Raw genomic sequence first — 13517 nt, forward strand, 5'->3', positions numbered from 1 at the left:
GGCAAAAGCTGGGACGTTGTAGCTCTGGGCAGACAGATCCAGGACCAAAGTGGATAGCCCTTGTTGCCTTAAGAAATTCAGAGCCTAATAATTTGGGGCGGGGGGCGGGGGCGAGAAATTTCAGTCAGAATCCTCAAGTCCGTGCTTTGAGGGGCACACTTTTAAGGGAATGCTCCAGTTCCTACCTCTTCCGTATATTTATCTGTCTGTCTGTCTATCTCGTGGTGAGAAGGACGTGTGCAACACCTTGGCCTGAAATGGTACGGGTTGGCGTGAGTGGGGCTGTGGGGGGTCCGTGTGAAACAAAGCCGCTCCCGTTTTCTGCACTGTGGACAGTTCAAGGTTTGCCTTCCGGCTAGCTTCAAGGCAAAGCGACGGAGTCGTGCGAAGGGACGGTCTTGCCTTCGGTCCCTCCCTCTGTGCCGGCTTCTGTTCCCGGCAGGTCCGGGTGGCTGTCTTCTTTCGGGGGCTTTTCCTTGCAGAAGAACTTCTTCAGCATATCCTGGATTTCCTTCTTGATGGTCTTGTGCATGTAGCCGTAGATGTAGGGGTGCATGCAGCACTGCAGGAAGAAAAGCCAGATTATTATGGTGATCACCCACTGGGGCACCTTGGTTTGGACATCCACCCACACGGCCAGAACCGCCAGAAAGCAGTAGGGCCCCAGGGAGAGCACGTAGGAGAAGACGATGAGGAAGATCACTTTCGCAGCCTTGCACTGGTAGCACCTGGGCAGAGGGGGGTCGCCGGTGCTGTTTCGACGACTGGGCGGGGGGCTCTCGGGGATGTTCACTGCCTCGACGTCCTCCTCGCTGAAGTTGAGGTCATCCTCGCCGAACTCCGCGTCATCTTCACCCAGGTCGACGTTGCACTGGCTGACCTCCACGCGGCCCTTGTCCGCCTTCACACTGCCGGCGGGTTGGGGGCCACCGTCCCGGCCCTCTGAGCTGCCTTCGCTGGCCACCGAGCCGCCGTCCCGGACCTCCTCGCTGCCCGCGGCCGCCACCCTACCCGCACTGGCCTCCGCGCTCTCTTCCTCGGCCGGCACGCCGCCCTCCTCGGCCTTGGCCTCACCTCCGTCCTGGCGCCGGGACGCAGCCCTCCTCTCTCCCTCTTCGTCCTCGTTCTCCACACGATCCTTGGCCCGAACCTCCAAGCTGTGGCTCCTGACGTTGTACAGCAGGGCATGCTGCCGCCGGGCGGCACCGAACACCACCGAGTAGCAGGCAATCATGACGACCAGCGGCAGGATGATGAAGGACACCACGCTGAGAATGGTGTAGCTGGGGCTGGCCCCCCAGATCATGGAGCAGAGGGCGTTGCGCTGGTCAAAGGCAGCCTGGCCCCAGCCGTAGAGAGGGGGGGTGCTCTGCAGGATGGCCACGATCCAGGTGCCGTAGAGGAGCATGTAGCCCCGGCGGGGGGTCATCTTAGCGGGGTAGGAGAGAGGGTGGATGATGGACAGGTAGCGGTCCACGGACACCACCACGATGGTGTTGACACTGGCGAAGGCGAACAGGTGAGTGAGGCTCACCAGCGCGGTGCAGAAGTGGCTGTTGAGGGGCCAGAAGAGAGGCACGGAGGTGGCCACCACCCAGGGGGCCACGAGCGAAATCTGCAGCAGGTCAGTGACCAGGAGGTTGAAGATGAAGCGGTTGGCGACCTGCAGCAGCTGCGGCTTGCGCTGCAACACGAGCGCCAGCACGATGTTGCCGACGAAAGAGGCGGTGAGGAACACGAGCAGCACGCTCGAGCGGATGATGCCGTGGGCCAGGCTGATGGGCATTTTGGACAGGGGCACGCACGTGTGGCTGCTGTTGCTTTCGCGCGTGCTGTTGGTGCAGGTGGACGTCATGGCGACAGAGGGCGGGCGGCGGAGGCGCGCCGGGACCGCACTCAGTGCCTGTGCCGGGGACCAAAGAAAACACGCGGGCCGGGTTAGTCACCCCGCCGAGCGGGGCCGCTTCGGGGACCCCCGCGCCGCGCCAGTCCGCGCGTGACCGCGGCTCGTCTGAACCTCCTCTGCCCCTCCGGGCCCCTCCGCCCCTCCCTCTCGGGGTCTCGGCGCCACCCCCCACCCCCTACCCCCACCGGCCCCTCGGCGGGCGCGCGCGCGCTGCGTCTCTCTCCCACCGTCTCTGCATCTCTCCAGCGATCTCTCCCGCCGGCGCATGCGCGCGCGCTGTCTCTGCCTGTTTACGTGTCGCTGTCTCTCTCACCCCAGTGTCCCGCACTAGCGCACTCGTCACGTGTCTCTCGGGGGGTGTGTGTGTGCCGCGCCTCACCGGTTTTCTCCGACTCTCTCGCCCGCCCGTGTCCCGCACGCTGTCTCTCCTTCCCGGTCTCTCGCTAGCACGTGCGCGCTGTCGGTCTCCGTCAGTCTGTCGTGCTCTCTCTTGCCTTTCTGTCTCTCCGTCACTCCCGTCTCTCCCTCCAAGTCTCGGTCAATGTCTCTGACTCAGTCTCCCTCCCCATCGCTCCCCCCCCCCCATCCTCTTTCGGCAGCGCACTCTCTCTGTAGCTGTGTGTGCACGTCTCTCTGTCTCTCTCTGCCTTTCTCCCGGCCTTGTCCCCGTCTCTCCCTCCGTCTCTTTCTGCTGCGCTCCCGTCTCTCCCTGTGTCCCTGTCACTGTCTATGTCTCTCGCCAGCGCGTGCGCTCCTCCGTCTTTTCCCAGTGCGGTCTCGTCTCTCCCCGTCTCTCTCAGCCTATCTCCTCGACGATCTCTGTGAGTCCCCGGTGCACCTGTTCACTGTCCCTCGCTGCGTGCGTGTCCCTGTCGGTCTCCGCGTCTCCCCAAGCCTCCCGCTTCCGCGTCTCCGTCCATCTCTTCTCTGTCTCCCCCGTGTCTCCCTGCGGTTTCTGTCTCTCCGCGCGCGAAGTTCCGTCTCTGTCGCCGTCCGCCTGGTCTCTCGCCGTTGGCTCTAACGATCTACGGCTGTCTCTCCTAGTTGTCCCTGTCTCAGGCTGTCTCGCCAGCGCGTGCGCTTGGAGAATCGGGATCTCTGTCTCTCCCTCTGTCCCCGGGACTCTCGCGGAACACTTTCTTCGTCTGTTTCAGCGCGTGTGCGTCCCTGTGGCTCTCCATTTGTCTCCGACGAGCCCTCACCTCGGTTTTTCTCTGTCCCCGATCTCTATCTCTCGCTTGACTATTTTGCCATGGAAACCAGCTGCCGCCCTGGCTACCGCGGGCTCAGGCGGATAAATCTCCTAGTTTCTCAGCGGCACCGCCGCGGCTGGATGCGGGGAGGATGCCTCCCGCGACCCCCTCCCTGTTCGGCCCCCTCCCCGAATCCTCCGGTCCTCCCGCGGTCTCTCTCGGCGGCGGCGGCGGCGGCGGGGGGCGGGTGAGGAGGGGGAGCTCGAGGAAAGCAGGAGAGGAGGCAGGGGTGCCGGGCTGACGGGAGAGTCTGAGAGAGGCAGAGCGGGAGACGCTGGGAGGCAGAGAGAGAGAGAGAGAGAGAATGAAAGGAAAAAAAAAAAAAACAAAAAACGAGACCCGCAGAGACAGAAAGAGGATGGGAGACAGAGACAGGATGAGAGCCCACCCAGGGACGCAGAGAAAATGACCGAGAGGAAGAGGAATGGAGACGACGAAATGAGAGCGGCAGCAAGCGAAGGAGAGGCGCGGAGAGACAGAGACAGGAAAATCGAGGAAGGGCAGGCTAAGAAAGGGAGGGTGGGGAGCAAGGGGGGAGCGCGAGGCCGCGTGCGAGAAGTGCGAGGCCAAAGGCGAGGGCCGCGGGGCGCACGGGGGGCGCGTGGCGGGGCTGCCGTCGGGGCCGCGGCGGACCGGGCGTCCGGGGCGCTGGAGCGCGGGGCCGGGGAGGGGGGGCGGTGCGGGCCGCGGCGCCGGGGAGCCGAGCCGGGCCGGGCCGCTTACCTGTTGCTGGCGGAGGCGTCGCGCCGCGGGAGCTGCGTGCCGCTCCCTCGGGGACTCGCCGCGCGCTCGTCCGGGCTGCCTCCCGAGGCGCCGGCGGCGGGGAGCCCGCGGCGGGGCGGCGGGGCGCGGGGCGCGGCGGGAGCGGGGGCGCCCGAGCCCGCACGTCGTCCGGCCGGCGCGCAGCGCTGCGAAGCTCTGAGCGGCGGCGGGGGCGCGCGGCGTCTTAAGGCGGCGCGGGGCCCTCACCTTGCGGCGCCCCCCTCCCCTCGGCCCCCGCCCGCGCCGGTGACGCACGAGGCCGCGGGCGCCCGGAGGAGCGGGGGCCCGCGGCGGGGGGAGGGGGGAGGGAGAGGGGCGCGCGCGCGCGCGGCCGCGGACCCCGCTCGGCTACTTCTCGCCCCGCATCCCCACCCGGGCGGCCCCGAACTCGCCGAGGCCTCACAGACTGGGGCTTGTCGCCGGGACGGATTTTCGGGCAGACCTGTGCCTCCCTTGCCCCCGGATTGCGGGCCGGGCCCCGGCCACAGACCTGCACAGTTCTTCCAAAGAGGCGCAGAAACCCGGTCCCGGGGCCTCGGGCCTCGACCTTTGAAGACCCCCCCCCCCACCCCCACCCCGCTCCGCTCCCTTCCCCTCCCCCTCCCAAAGTAAGAATTGCCCCCGGGCCCGAGAGAGGAAGGGTGACTTTGATGTCACCAATTTTCCACAGTTTTCTCTGGCTCCCGGCAAGAGCTGAGCGGTAGTTCCTTTCGTGGGGGTTTGGGGAGCTTTTCGTGTGAGAGAAGCCGCTTAATGATCCACGGTATTGTTTGATGGAAGTCTGTCTGTCAGCCACCCCCGCCCCCACCCTCCATGCCAGGTAGCGTGGCACTGTGGTAAGCTGTTCACGCAGAGAATGCCGCCGAATCCGCACCTCAGCCTTGTGAGAGTGGCACTGCTATTACCTTCGTTTTATAGAGACAGGAGCCGAAGCCAAGAGAGATTCCCCTACTTGCCCAAGTTCAAGTCAATGTGGCACCTGCTTTATTAACCAAGACTTTCCGGTCTCCCCCAAACACATACGGGGTGTTTGCTCTGTGCCACGCCTGGGCAGATACCAGGGCATAAGGCATCCCCCCCCCCCCCACCCACCTACCAAAAGAAGAAAAAAAAAGGGAGGGTCAGGCCTGGGAAGGTAGCCGTGTACAGGGGCCATTTGCATCTGGTTCCCGAGGGATGTGGAGACAGTTTTTCTAAGCAGGACCGAAAGGAAAGCATGTTCTGCAAGAAGGAGACGAGCTGGCAGAGATAAGGCTGCAGGAGAGAGCTGGGGGCCAGGAGAGGCAGCAGCGCGGTGAGCTTCAGGAGGTAAGCTGGAAAAATGGGGCAGGGGCCGATCCTGAACGGCCTCGAGTGCCAGTCTGGGGACTGGCGACTGTATCCTGAGATCCCTGGAGGGCTGCTGAGGGTTTGCTTTATGCTGAGCCATCTCCAACGTACAGGGGTGTCATGGGAATAAGAAAATCACCTCCTCCCATGTTCCCACCATCTAGCCTTAACAATGATAAACATTTTGCCATTATCGTTCATTGACGGGTTTCTGTGCAGGGTGATGTGATGAGATTGCTGTTTTTCCAGGGTCCTGTAGAAGCGGGACTGGGGTGGGGGTGGGGGAGACACTGAAGGGAGAAAGAGCAGAAAGGAGGCTGTGGCAGGGGACCAGCTGGGTCTTGAGAGGTCACCCGGAGGGGGCCGAACGGAGACCCACAGAGAGGCAAGATTGACAGCGGTGAGGGAGAATGGCAAGGTGTTGGAGAGGGCCGACGATGAGCACAGGGTTCTGAGTCGGTGGATGGGCTAGAGAGAGATGCCCCCCCGCCAACTCCTGCACCCCATGCCTTCTGGACAGGGAGACAAGGCAGGTGTCTAATCAGGCTCCAGGACGCTCTTTGGATTTTAAGTCCTACATTTGCTGTAGATCATTTGTCTTTTTTCTGCTAGGCCTGATTTTATCTTCCCAAGGTTGAATGGTATAAACCTGGTCGTTTTTCCTGGAGACAGCTCCCATGATAATCGCTCACAGTTATTAATTCCTAGCCTCACGCTGGCCGTGGTACAGAATCCTGTGAGAAGTGGCCACAGCACAGGCCAGTTCGGTCCATCCTACCCTCTCCTGCTCCTCCCTGTGGTCCCGAGAGTTCTCTGGACTGCTGGAATCTGCTGGGGGACAGGGCGCAAACCTCTAGGTACATATTAAAGGTGGGTGCCTCAGGGTGGCAGGCTCATGGAGGCTGCAGCTGCCTCCCTGGGGACTAAGCGGGCAGAGGGGGGAGTGGAGGAGCCCGAGCGGGATGAGGCCTCTGGAACAGGCCAGTGGGCCTGCAGGAGACGGCAAGAAATGAAAGGCGCTCTTCTGGACAGGGAGATATTTGAGGGTTGTAAATCCTCAGGTGTCTGGTTCCTCTTATTCCCTCCAGGCATGAACAGAGTTGGTGTCCTTGAATTTCAAAGGCATTCAAGTATCAGCATCCCAACCAACTGGAGGTATGTGGGGGGCCTTGGAGAATGTGGATTTGGCTTCGGGCCCTGCAGGCTCTGATTCTGATGGCCTTGGAAGAGCCCTTCAACGGACAAGCCTCCTTAGATTCTGGAGAGGTTCTTTGGGACGAGACAGGGAGAGTTTGGGGTGATGGCACAAGAAGCCACCTAGTCCTTTTCTCTACCTTCATAATTCAGTAGCAGCAGAAATCAGCTCGGGACAGTGGTATTAATGAGGTGGGGCTGGAGAGCAGGAAGTTTCTAGAAAGGGGTCTAGGGCCTGATGACAGTCAGACACAGCAACATTGGCCAGCAGCATGCCGGCCCCGTCTTGTTCACCTCATCAGACTGCCCCGATGGATGTAACCAACTGCTGGACGAGGGAAATCGCAGGCCCACAGCCCAGCCAGGTGTTGGTTCTAGAAACAAGGGAGGTACAAGGGTCCTGGAGTGCCTACCATGGGTCGGGCCCTATGCTTGCTTTATCCTATTTAATCCTTGAGGAAACTCTGCAAGTTACAGATCAATACAGTATTTTTAGAATCCAAGGTATCATTTATCATTAAGAAAGAAAAGCTGCAAATTTAGCTGTCACATCACTCATAGCAATATACCTCTTGATTTCAAAGATGCTAAAGTAAAAAAAAAAAATTAAAAATGTGCTTCAGAATCTGTGTGTGATAGTTCCATCCCTGTCCTTACAGAGAAGTTAAATAACTTACCCAAGCCACACAGCAAGTAAGTGTTGGAGCTGAGAGGTAAAACCTGTTCTGACTCCGACGCGAGGACATTTCCTAGACGGCTTCCTGGAAGGCTCAAGAAGCAAAACAGAAAGGCTCCCAGAGACCCAGCTCAGGAGAAAGTTTGGCATCCAGGTGAGTTGCCAGAATTGTGGGAAGACAAACGCAGTCGCGCTGAAAATGGCTTCTCTTAGTAGGATACATGGCTCCCATAGGTGATGAAATGACGAGATGAGTTAATCTAAATTCTAAGTCACACTCCTTCCTGCTTAGCGGGTTCGTAATAAGTCAGCGGGGAATGATATATGGTTTCGTTCTGGAGTGCCTACCCAAGGGGGCGTTTTGAGTTTTTTCATGTTATGAACTGCTCTGGCATTCACTTTAGGCCATCCCTAGAGGTTGTGTTCGCAAAACCCAGGGGAAATTAAGTACCATCTGGGTGTGAGCTAATATTGCCCACTTTGTAGGCTTGGGCAGGACAGAAGGTCTGGATTTCAAAGTCACGGCTGTCCAAATCAAATGGTTTGGAAGAGAATATTGGCAGGAAATAACTGGATGGATTAGAAATGAAGAGCAGGAGACCTGATTTCTAGTCCTAATTCTGGGGCTAACTTGCTGTGTGACTTTGAGAAGATCCCCTCCCCTCTCTGATCTCAGTGTTATGAATCTACCAAATGAGGCGAGGGCAGGGTTAGATAATCTCTACGGGTCCTCTCAGTTTCTGACTTTTGATTCCGTCTACTTTCTATCAGGGTGTCATTAAAAATCCTCTGAACTGGACACCGGGTGGCTCAGTCAGTTAAGCGTCTGACCCTTGGTTTTGGCCCAGGTCACGATCTCTCACAGTCATGAGACCGAGCCCCTCCAGGCAACACGCTGAGCGAGCATGGAGCCTGCTTGGGATTCTTTCTCTCCCTCTCTCTCTCTGCCCCTGCCCCTCTCAGATGCCTTCTCTCTCTAAACAAACAAACAAACAAACAAACATACGTTTAAAAAAATTCTCCAAACTAATCCAACCCAAATCTTTAAAATGTGATATCTGGACTTCTGCTTCTGGCAATGAAATAATGATTGTCACACACTGCAAGACAGGAAGTACAGGACAATAATCCTCAAGAAAAGAGAGATAAATGAAGTGAGCCCTACCATTGGCCCAGTTTACTACATAGAGAGAGTTTCCAGGGTGGGAACTCCGGCTGAATCTGAAAATCTGCCTAACTTGAGGAGACAGAGTTTAGCATTCAGGGAGGTGAGGGTGGCTAGAATTTACAAGGTAATATACTAGAGAGGAGCTTTCCAGAGGGAGAAAGAGAGAGCAGAGAGAGAGAGACAGAGAGAGAGAGAGAGAGAGAGAGAGAGAGAGAGCACACTCGTGCTCCAAAGATCTGCAAAAGGTACCCCTCAGAGTTTTGACCAAATACTGATCAGCACATGTGTGTGGGAGAACTACCCACGGCTGGGGAATGAATGACACAAAAGGAATAGGTGGAGGGATTTCTAGGGCTCACACATGGCTGGCTATAGCCCAGTTTCCCGGAAGTCAGAGAGAAGAAACTTCATACCGTACAGGGTTATCAGTGCTCAGAACGGGATTGCCTTAGTGGTGGAGCCAAATTAACCTCAGTCTAAAGTTTGTTCTGACCCCACACGACAAAGCTTAAATCAGGCTTTTGAAAGGACTGAACAGTTTCCAAGTATCTTTACCACAACTCAGAGCAAGGCTCGGAAATATGTAAAGGAGTACACAAATTATCTAGCAGCCGACAGCATAACATTTGCAAAGCCCAAAGTCCAATCAAACATTACGCAGTATGCGGAACAGGAAAATGTGGCCCGTAATGAGAAGAAAACCCCTTAGCTAGAAAACAGACACAGGTGATAGAATTGGGAGGCAAAGACATTAAAGTGGTTTTTTGAAAAACGGACTCCATACGTTCAAGAGGGTGGAGGACAGCATGGGCATGTGAAGGAGAGACATGGAAGAGAGAAAACAGACTCAAATCTGACTTCTAGAGTTCAAGAATATAATGTCTGAGATAAGAAACACACGGGATGACATTGTCAGCATGCTCGACACCACAGAAGGAAACGTTTGTGAACTTGAAGCCACAGCAAGAGAAACTGCCCAAGATGAAACCGAAAGGAAAAAGAGAAGAAAGGAACAAAGCAGCAGTGAGCTGTGAGACAATTTCAAGTGTAACTGAAGTCCCACAAGGAGTTAGGGAGGCAGGAATATTATTTGAAGACCTAATGGCCAAAACTTTCCCAAAGGGAGTAAAAAGTAGACATCCATGGATGCAAGAGCCTCAACAAAACCCAAGCCCCACAGGTCGGAGGAAAACCGTATCACAGCGCATCCTAATGCTCGTTTCTCCGCATAGGTCATGAGGATTTGGAGAGACCGTAATCTTCACGCACTGCTTTTGGGATGGAAAATAGGACAGCCACATTGGGAAGTGGGTTGGTTAAAAAAAAAAAAAAAAAAAAAAACAACAAAGTTAAACATACACCTACTGTATGACCCAGCCTTTCCACTCCTAAAAGAAATTAGAACATTCTCCCGTGGCGTACCTGAACGTTTACAGCTCCTTTATTTGTAACAGATAAAAACTGGCAACAGCTCCGATGTCTACCAACAGGCAAATGGCATAGTCACACATCGGAATCCCATTTGCAGCTACAAAAGAGAACAAATTGTTAATAGACACGGCAACATGGGTGAATGTCAAAATGATTATGCCGAGTGAAGGAAACCACACACGGAAAGAGTACATAGTGTGTGATTCCATCCACAGAATGTTTCAGAAATGCACACAAATCTAAAATGACCTAAAGTGGGGCGCCCGGGTGGCTCAGTCGGTTAAGCGACCGACTTCGGCTCAGGTCGTGATCTCACAGTCTGTGAGTTCGAGCCCCGCGTCGGGCTCTGTGCTGACGGCTCGGAGCCTGGAGCCTGCCTCCGATTCTGTGTCTCCCTCTCTCTCTGACCCTCCCTCGTTCATGCTCTGTCTCAAAAATAAATAAACATTAAAATAAATAAATAAATAAATAAACAAATAAATAAATAAATAAAATGACCTAAAGTGGGGCGCCTGGGTGGCCCGGTCGGTTGAGCAAAGAACTCTTGATTTCGGCTCAGGTCGGGATCTCACAGTCGTGAGGTGTAGCCCTGTGCCGGGCTGTGCACCGAGTGCAGAGCCTGCTTGAGATTCTCTCTTTCTCTCTCTCTCTGCCCCTCTCCCCTTCTCGCACGGGCACGTCTGCTCTCTCTCGCTCTCTCAAAATAAGTAAATAAACTTTTAAAAATAATACAACTTGAATTTAGGACAGACTCTGACTTTACAACATGGCTGCTTAGCTGCTACGCGACTTTGCTTCCCTGTTGTAAGCGGCTCTGAAAACATATCACTGACGTGCAAGGCATCTTATACACCTTATCTCATCTAATTTCCCAACGGTCTTATGAGATGGGTATTGCCAATATTTCTTATCTTATAGACGAGAAAACCGAGGCTCAGAGAAGCTGTATAATTTGCTCAAAGTCCCCCCAGTAACATGTGGAAAAACCTCAGAGCTCGCTGTAGCTGCTTCGCTTTCCTGTTCAGATTTCCAGAACAGGAAACCCTCTTATCTTTGGAACCACGCTTACTCTTCTTGAGTCAACTTGCCCAGAGGCTCAAGAGTTTCACAATGTGACCTTGGTGAAGTATCAGGGGCCGGGAGCATTGGGCCGGCCTGCCGCATTCTACATGTATTCCTTGGGTGGAGGGCTTGGGTGGTTAGAACTGACATATCGCTAATCGGTAGTGAATATTCAGAGCTCCAAACGCTTCAAACCTCCCCTGGCTGTGCGTTGAAGTGCAGGGTCTGTGGAGTTTTTAAAGGCTGGTTTATATTTTGTTTATAATTGAATTAAGACATTTGGAAGTTCGACTTCATAAAACAGTATGAACCCTGAGTTTGATGGCAGCTGAGAATCAGCAGAGAGCCCCCGGGGCCAGTGGGTTGACCAGAGAAAGGCAACTCCAGCGTGTTCGGGTGCCGTCCTTGAACAGTTAGCGTTGCTTGGGGGTTGTGGCGATGTTGCCAGAACGCCTCAAGATGGAGTCTCAGAAAATAGGATTATATTTCCACGTTTAGGAAAACATTCCTGCCATGCTCAGATATCAGCATTAGAGGGGGGAAATAGCAGCTTGTTCAAGCCAAACTGTAATGGCCATAGACGGTTTTGAGTTTTTGCCCAAGTGAAGGCAAAAGGTGGCACTTTTATGGAAGATGCGTGTGTGTCATCCTTCAAAGGGAGTATTCAGTGCTTACAGTGAGGTGCCTGGCGACAGTCGGTGCCGGGTTTGTGAGAGCCGACTGGTAAGTCTCCAGGAAGTTTGCAGGCACCCGTTAAAAGTTATATAAACCTACAGTTAAATGAGTCACCTTCAAAGCACAGGTAATAAATCCTCAAAACACACCACTTCCTAATTATTTTATCACCTTTTCCTACCACGTGTGATCTCGAGGTTATTTACATCCATTGTGTCCCCATGATGCACATGCTTTATAATGGCATGCCTCAACACATCTCGTCCCAGCTCTGTATCTCCCGACACCACGTTGGTCACTCGAAATGGGTCAAGGGACCCTTCTCACCATGGAAATAATCAAACACTACAAAGGAGGACTTCTTTCTCTGAGATCCAGGTGTTAAACATTTACCAACACATCACTGTCCGTAGAACACATTACTTTTTTTTATCCAGCTTTACTGAGATGTAATCCTTACGCCCTACACCCTATTTAAAGTGTACAGTTCAACCGATTTTAGTATCTTCATGGACGCGGGCAACCATCACCAGGGTCAGTTTTAGAATATTTTTACGGCCTCAGAAAGAAACCCCATACCCTTTAGCTTATAGTCCCTTATCCCCCGCTCTACACTTCTCAGCCTTAACCAACAACGAATCTCCTTTTCATCTCAATAAATTTATCCATCCCGGACATCTCATGTAAACGAGATTACATGATATTTAGTCTTTTGTGACTGGCTTCTTTCACTTAGCGCAGTGTTTTCAAGTTTCATCCACGTTGACACTTGGATTCAACTGATACATCCACGTATGTATATCCAACTGATGATATGTATCGGTACTTCATTCCTTTTTCTGACCAAGTAATATTTCCTTGTATGGATAGACCACCATTTCCTTCTCTGCTCATTAGCTGCTGGACATTTGAGCTGTTTATACCTCTTGGCTGTTGTGAATCGCGCGGCTACGAGCATTTACGTACAAGTTTTTGTTTGAACACCTGTTTCCAATCCTTTTGGGTCTGTGCCTCGGAGTGGAATCGGTGGGTCGTATGGTGATTCCTTTTAACGTAGGATCTGCTGAATTGTTTTCCACAACAGCTGCACCCTTTTGCGTGTCTGCCTGCAGCGTATTGGGGCTGTGATTTCTACGCGTCCTTGCCAACACTTGTTAATTTCCATTTTTTTTTTTAAATTAGAGCCGTCCTGGTGGGTGTGGCGTGATATCTCGTGGTGGTTTTGATTTGCATTTCCCTAATGATTTCTTCATGTGCGTACTGCCATTTGTATATCTTCCTTAGATAAGTGCCTATTCAGATCCTTCTGTGGAGCACTTTTAAAGTGTCTCTAATCCTCATAACAGCCTTGCACGATTCCTATCTTACAGGTAACCGAGACTCAGAAAGACTCGGAAAGATTGAGCCACTCGCTTAATTTGTACACAGCTCGAAATGGGGCTGGGATTTGTATGTGTCTGGCTTGCAAAGCCATGGGCCTCTATCACACCACATCATTTCCGTGACTCTTGATCTGTTAGCCGATGCTTAAAGACTAATACTCTTGTCCAGTGAGTGTGCTCCTGGTTCTAGACCTGGCTGGGTCCCCGGGTCTCCATATTCTCATTCCTCAAAGGAGGAATTTGAGTGGATGACCTCTATGTCACTCCATCGGTCTAATGGCAAAATTGGCCCTTTCGTTTTGTATGCAGATGTCCCGAGGATTTGTACAAAGGAGGCTTGATTGCTCCGTGTGTTATTTTGAGTGGTTAATGGGATTCTTTTTCTCAGTGCATTATGTTGCACTTGCCTACACTGACGCTCACCTGCTACTTTTCAGCCCACTCACACAGCCTCTCAGCATCTTCCTGCAGTTTAATCTAAAGAGCTTAACATGTTACTACCCAGAAGGGTTGGGTGTTGCCTGGAAACCTGAAGTTTTTACGAGGCTGACTTTCTTCCACCTAATTTTCGAGTAAGTCAAATAAGCTAGATCTCCATCAATCTTTGGGGGGGGGGGAGTCCATAGTATCTACACTTCTCTCCTTAAGAGAAAGTCAAGTTTATCCCCGTGTCCTTGTC

General features: G+C 53.8%; 1 protein-coding gene across 1 annotated transcript; it reads right to left on the reverse strand.

Annotated features, from left to right (window-relative positions):
* Positions 1 to 361: 361 nt before the first annotated feature.
* GPR101 (G protein-coupled receptor 101) lies at positions 362 to 1855 on the reverse strand. Its single transcript, XM_047843137.1, has one exon. The coding sequence runs from the start codon at positions 1853 to 1855 to the stop codon at positions 362 to 364; it is 1494 nt and encodes a 497-aa protein (XP_047699093.1).
* Between the last annotated feature and the right edge of the window lie 11662 nt (positions 1856 to 13517).

The sequence above is a fragment of the Prionailurus viverrinus genome, chromosome X, assembly GCF_022837055.1.
Source record: "Prionailurus viverrinus isolate Anna chromosome X, UM_Priviv_1.0, whole genome shotgun sequence".
Classification (NCBI taxonomy): Eukaryota; Metazoa; Chordata; class Mammalia; order Carnivora; family Felidae; genus Prionailurus; species Prionailurus viverrinus.

What these genes read in the sequence shown, in the direction of transcription:
- GPR101 (XM_047843137.1), bottom strand. Translation starts at nt 1,855, where the DNA reads ATGACGTCCACCTGCACCAACAGCACGCGCGAAAGCAACAGCAGCCAC.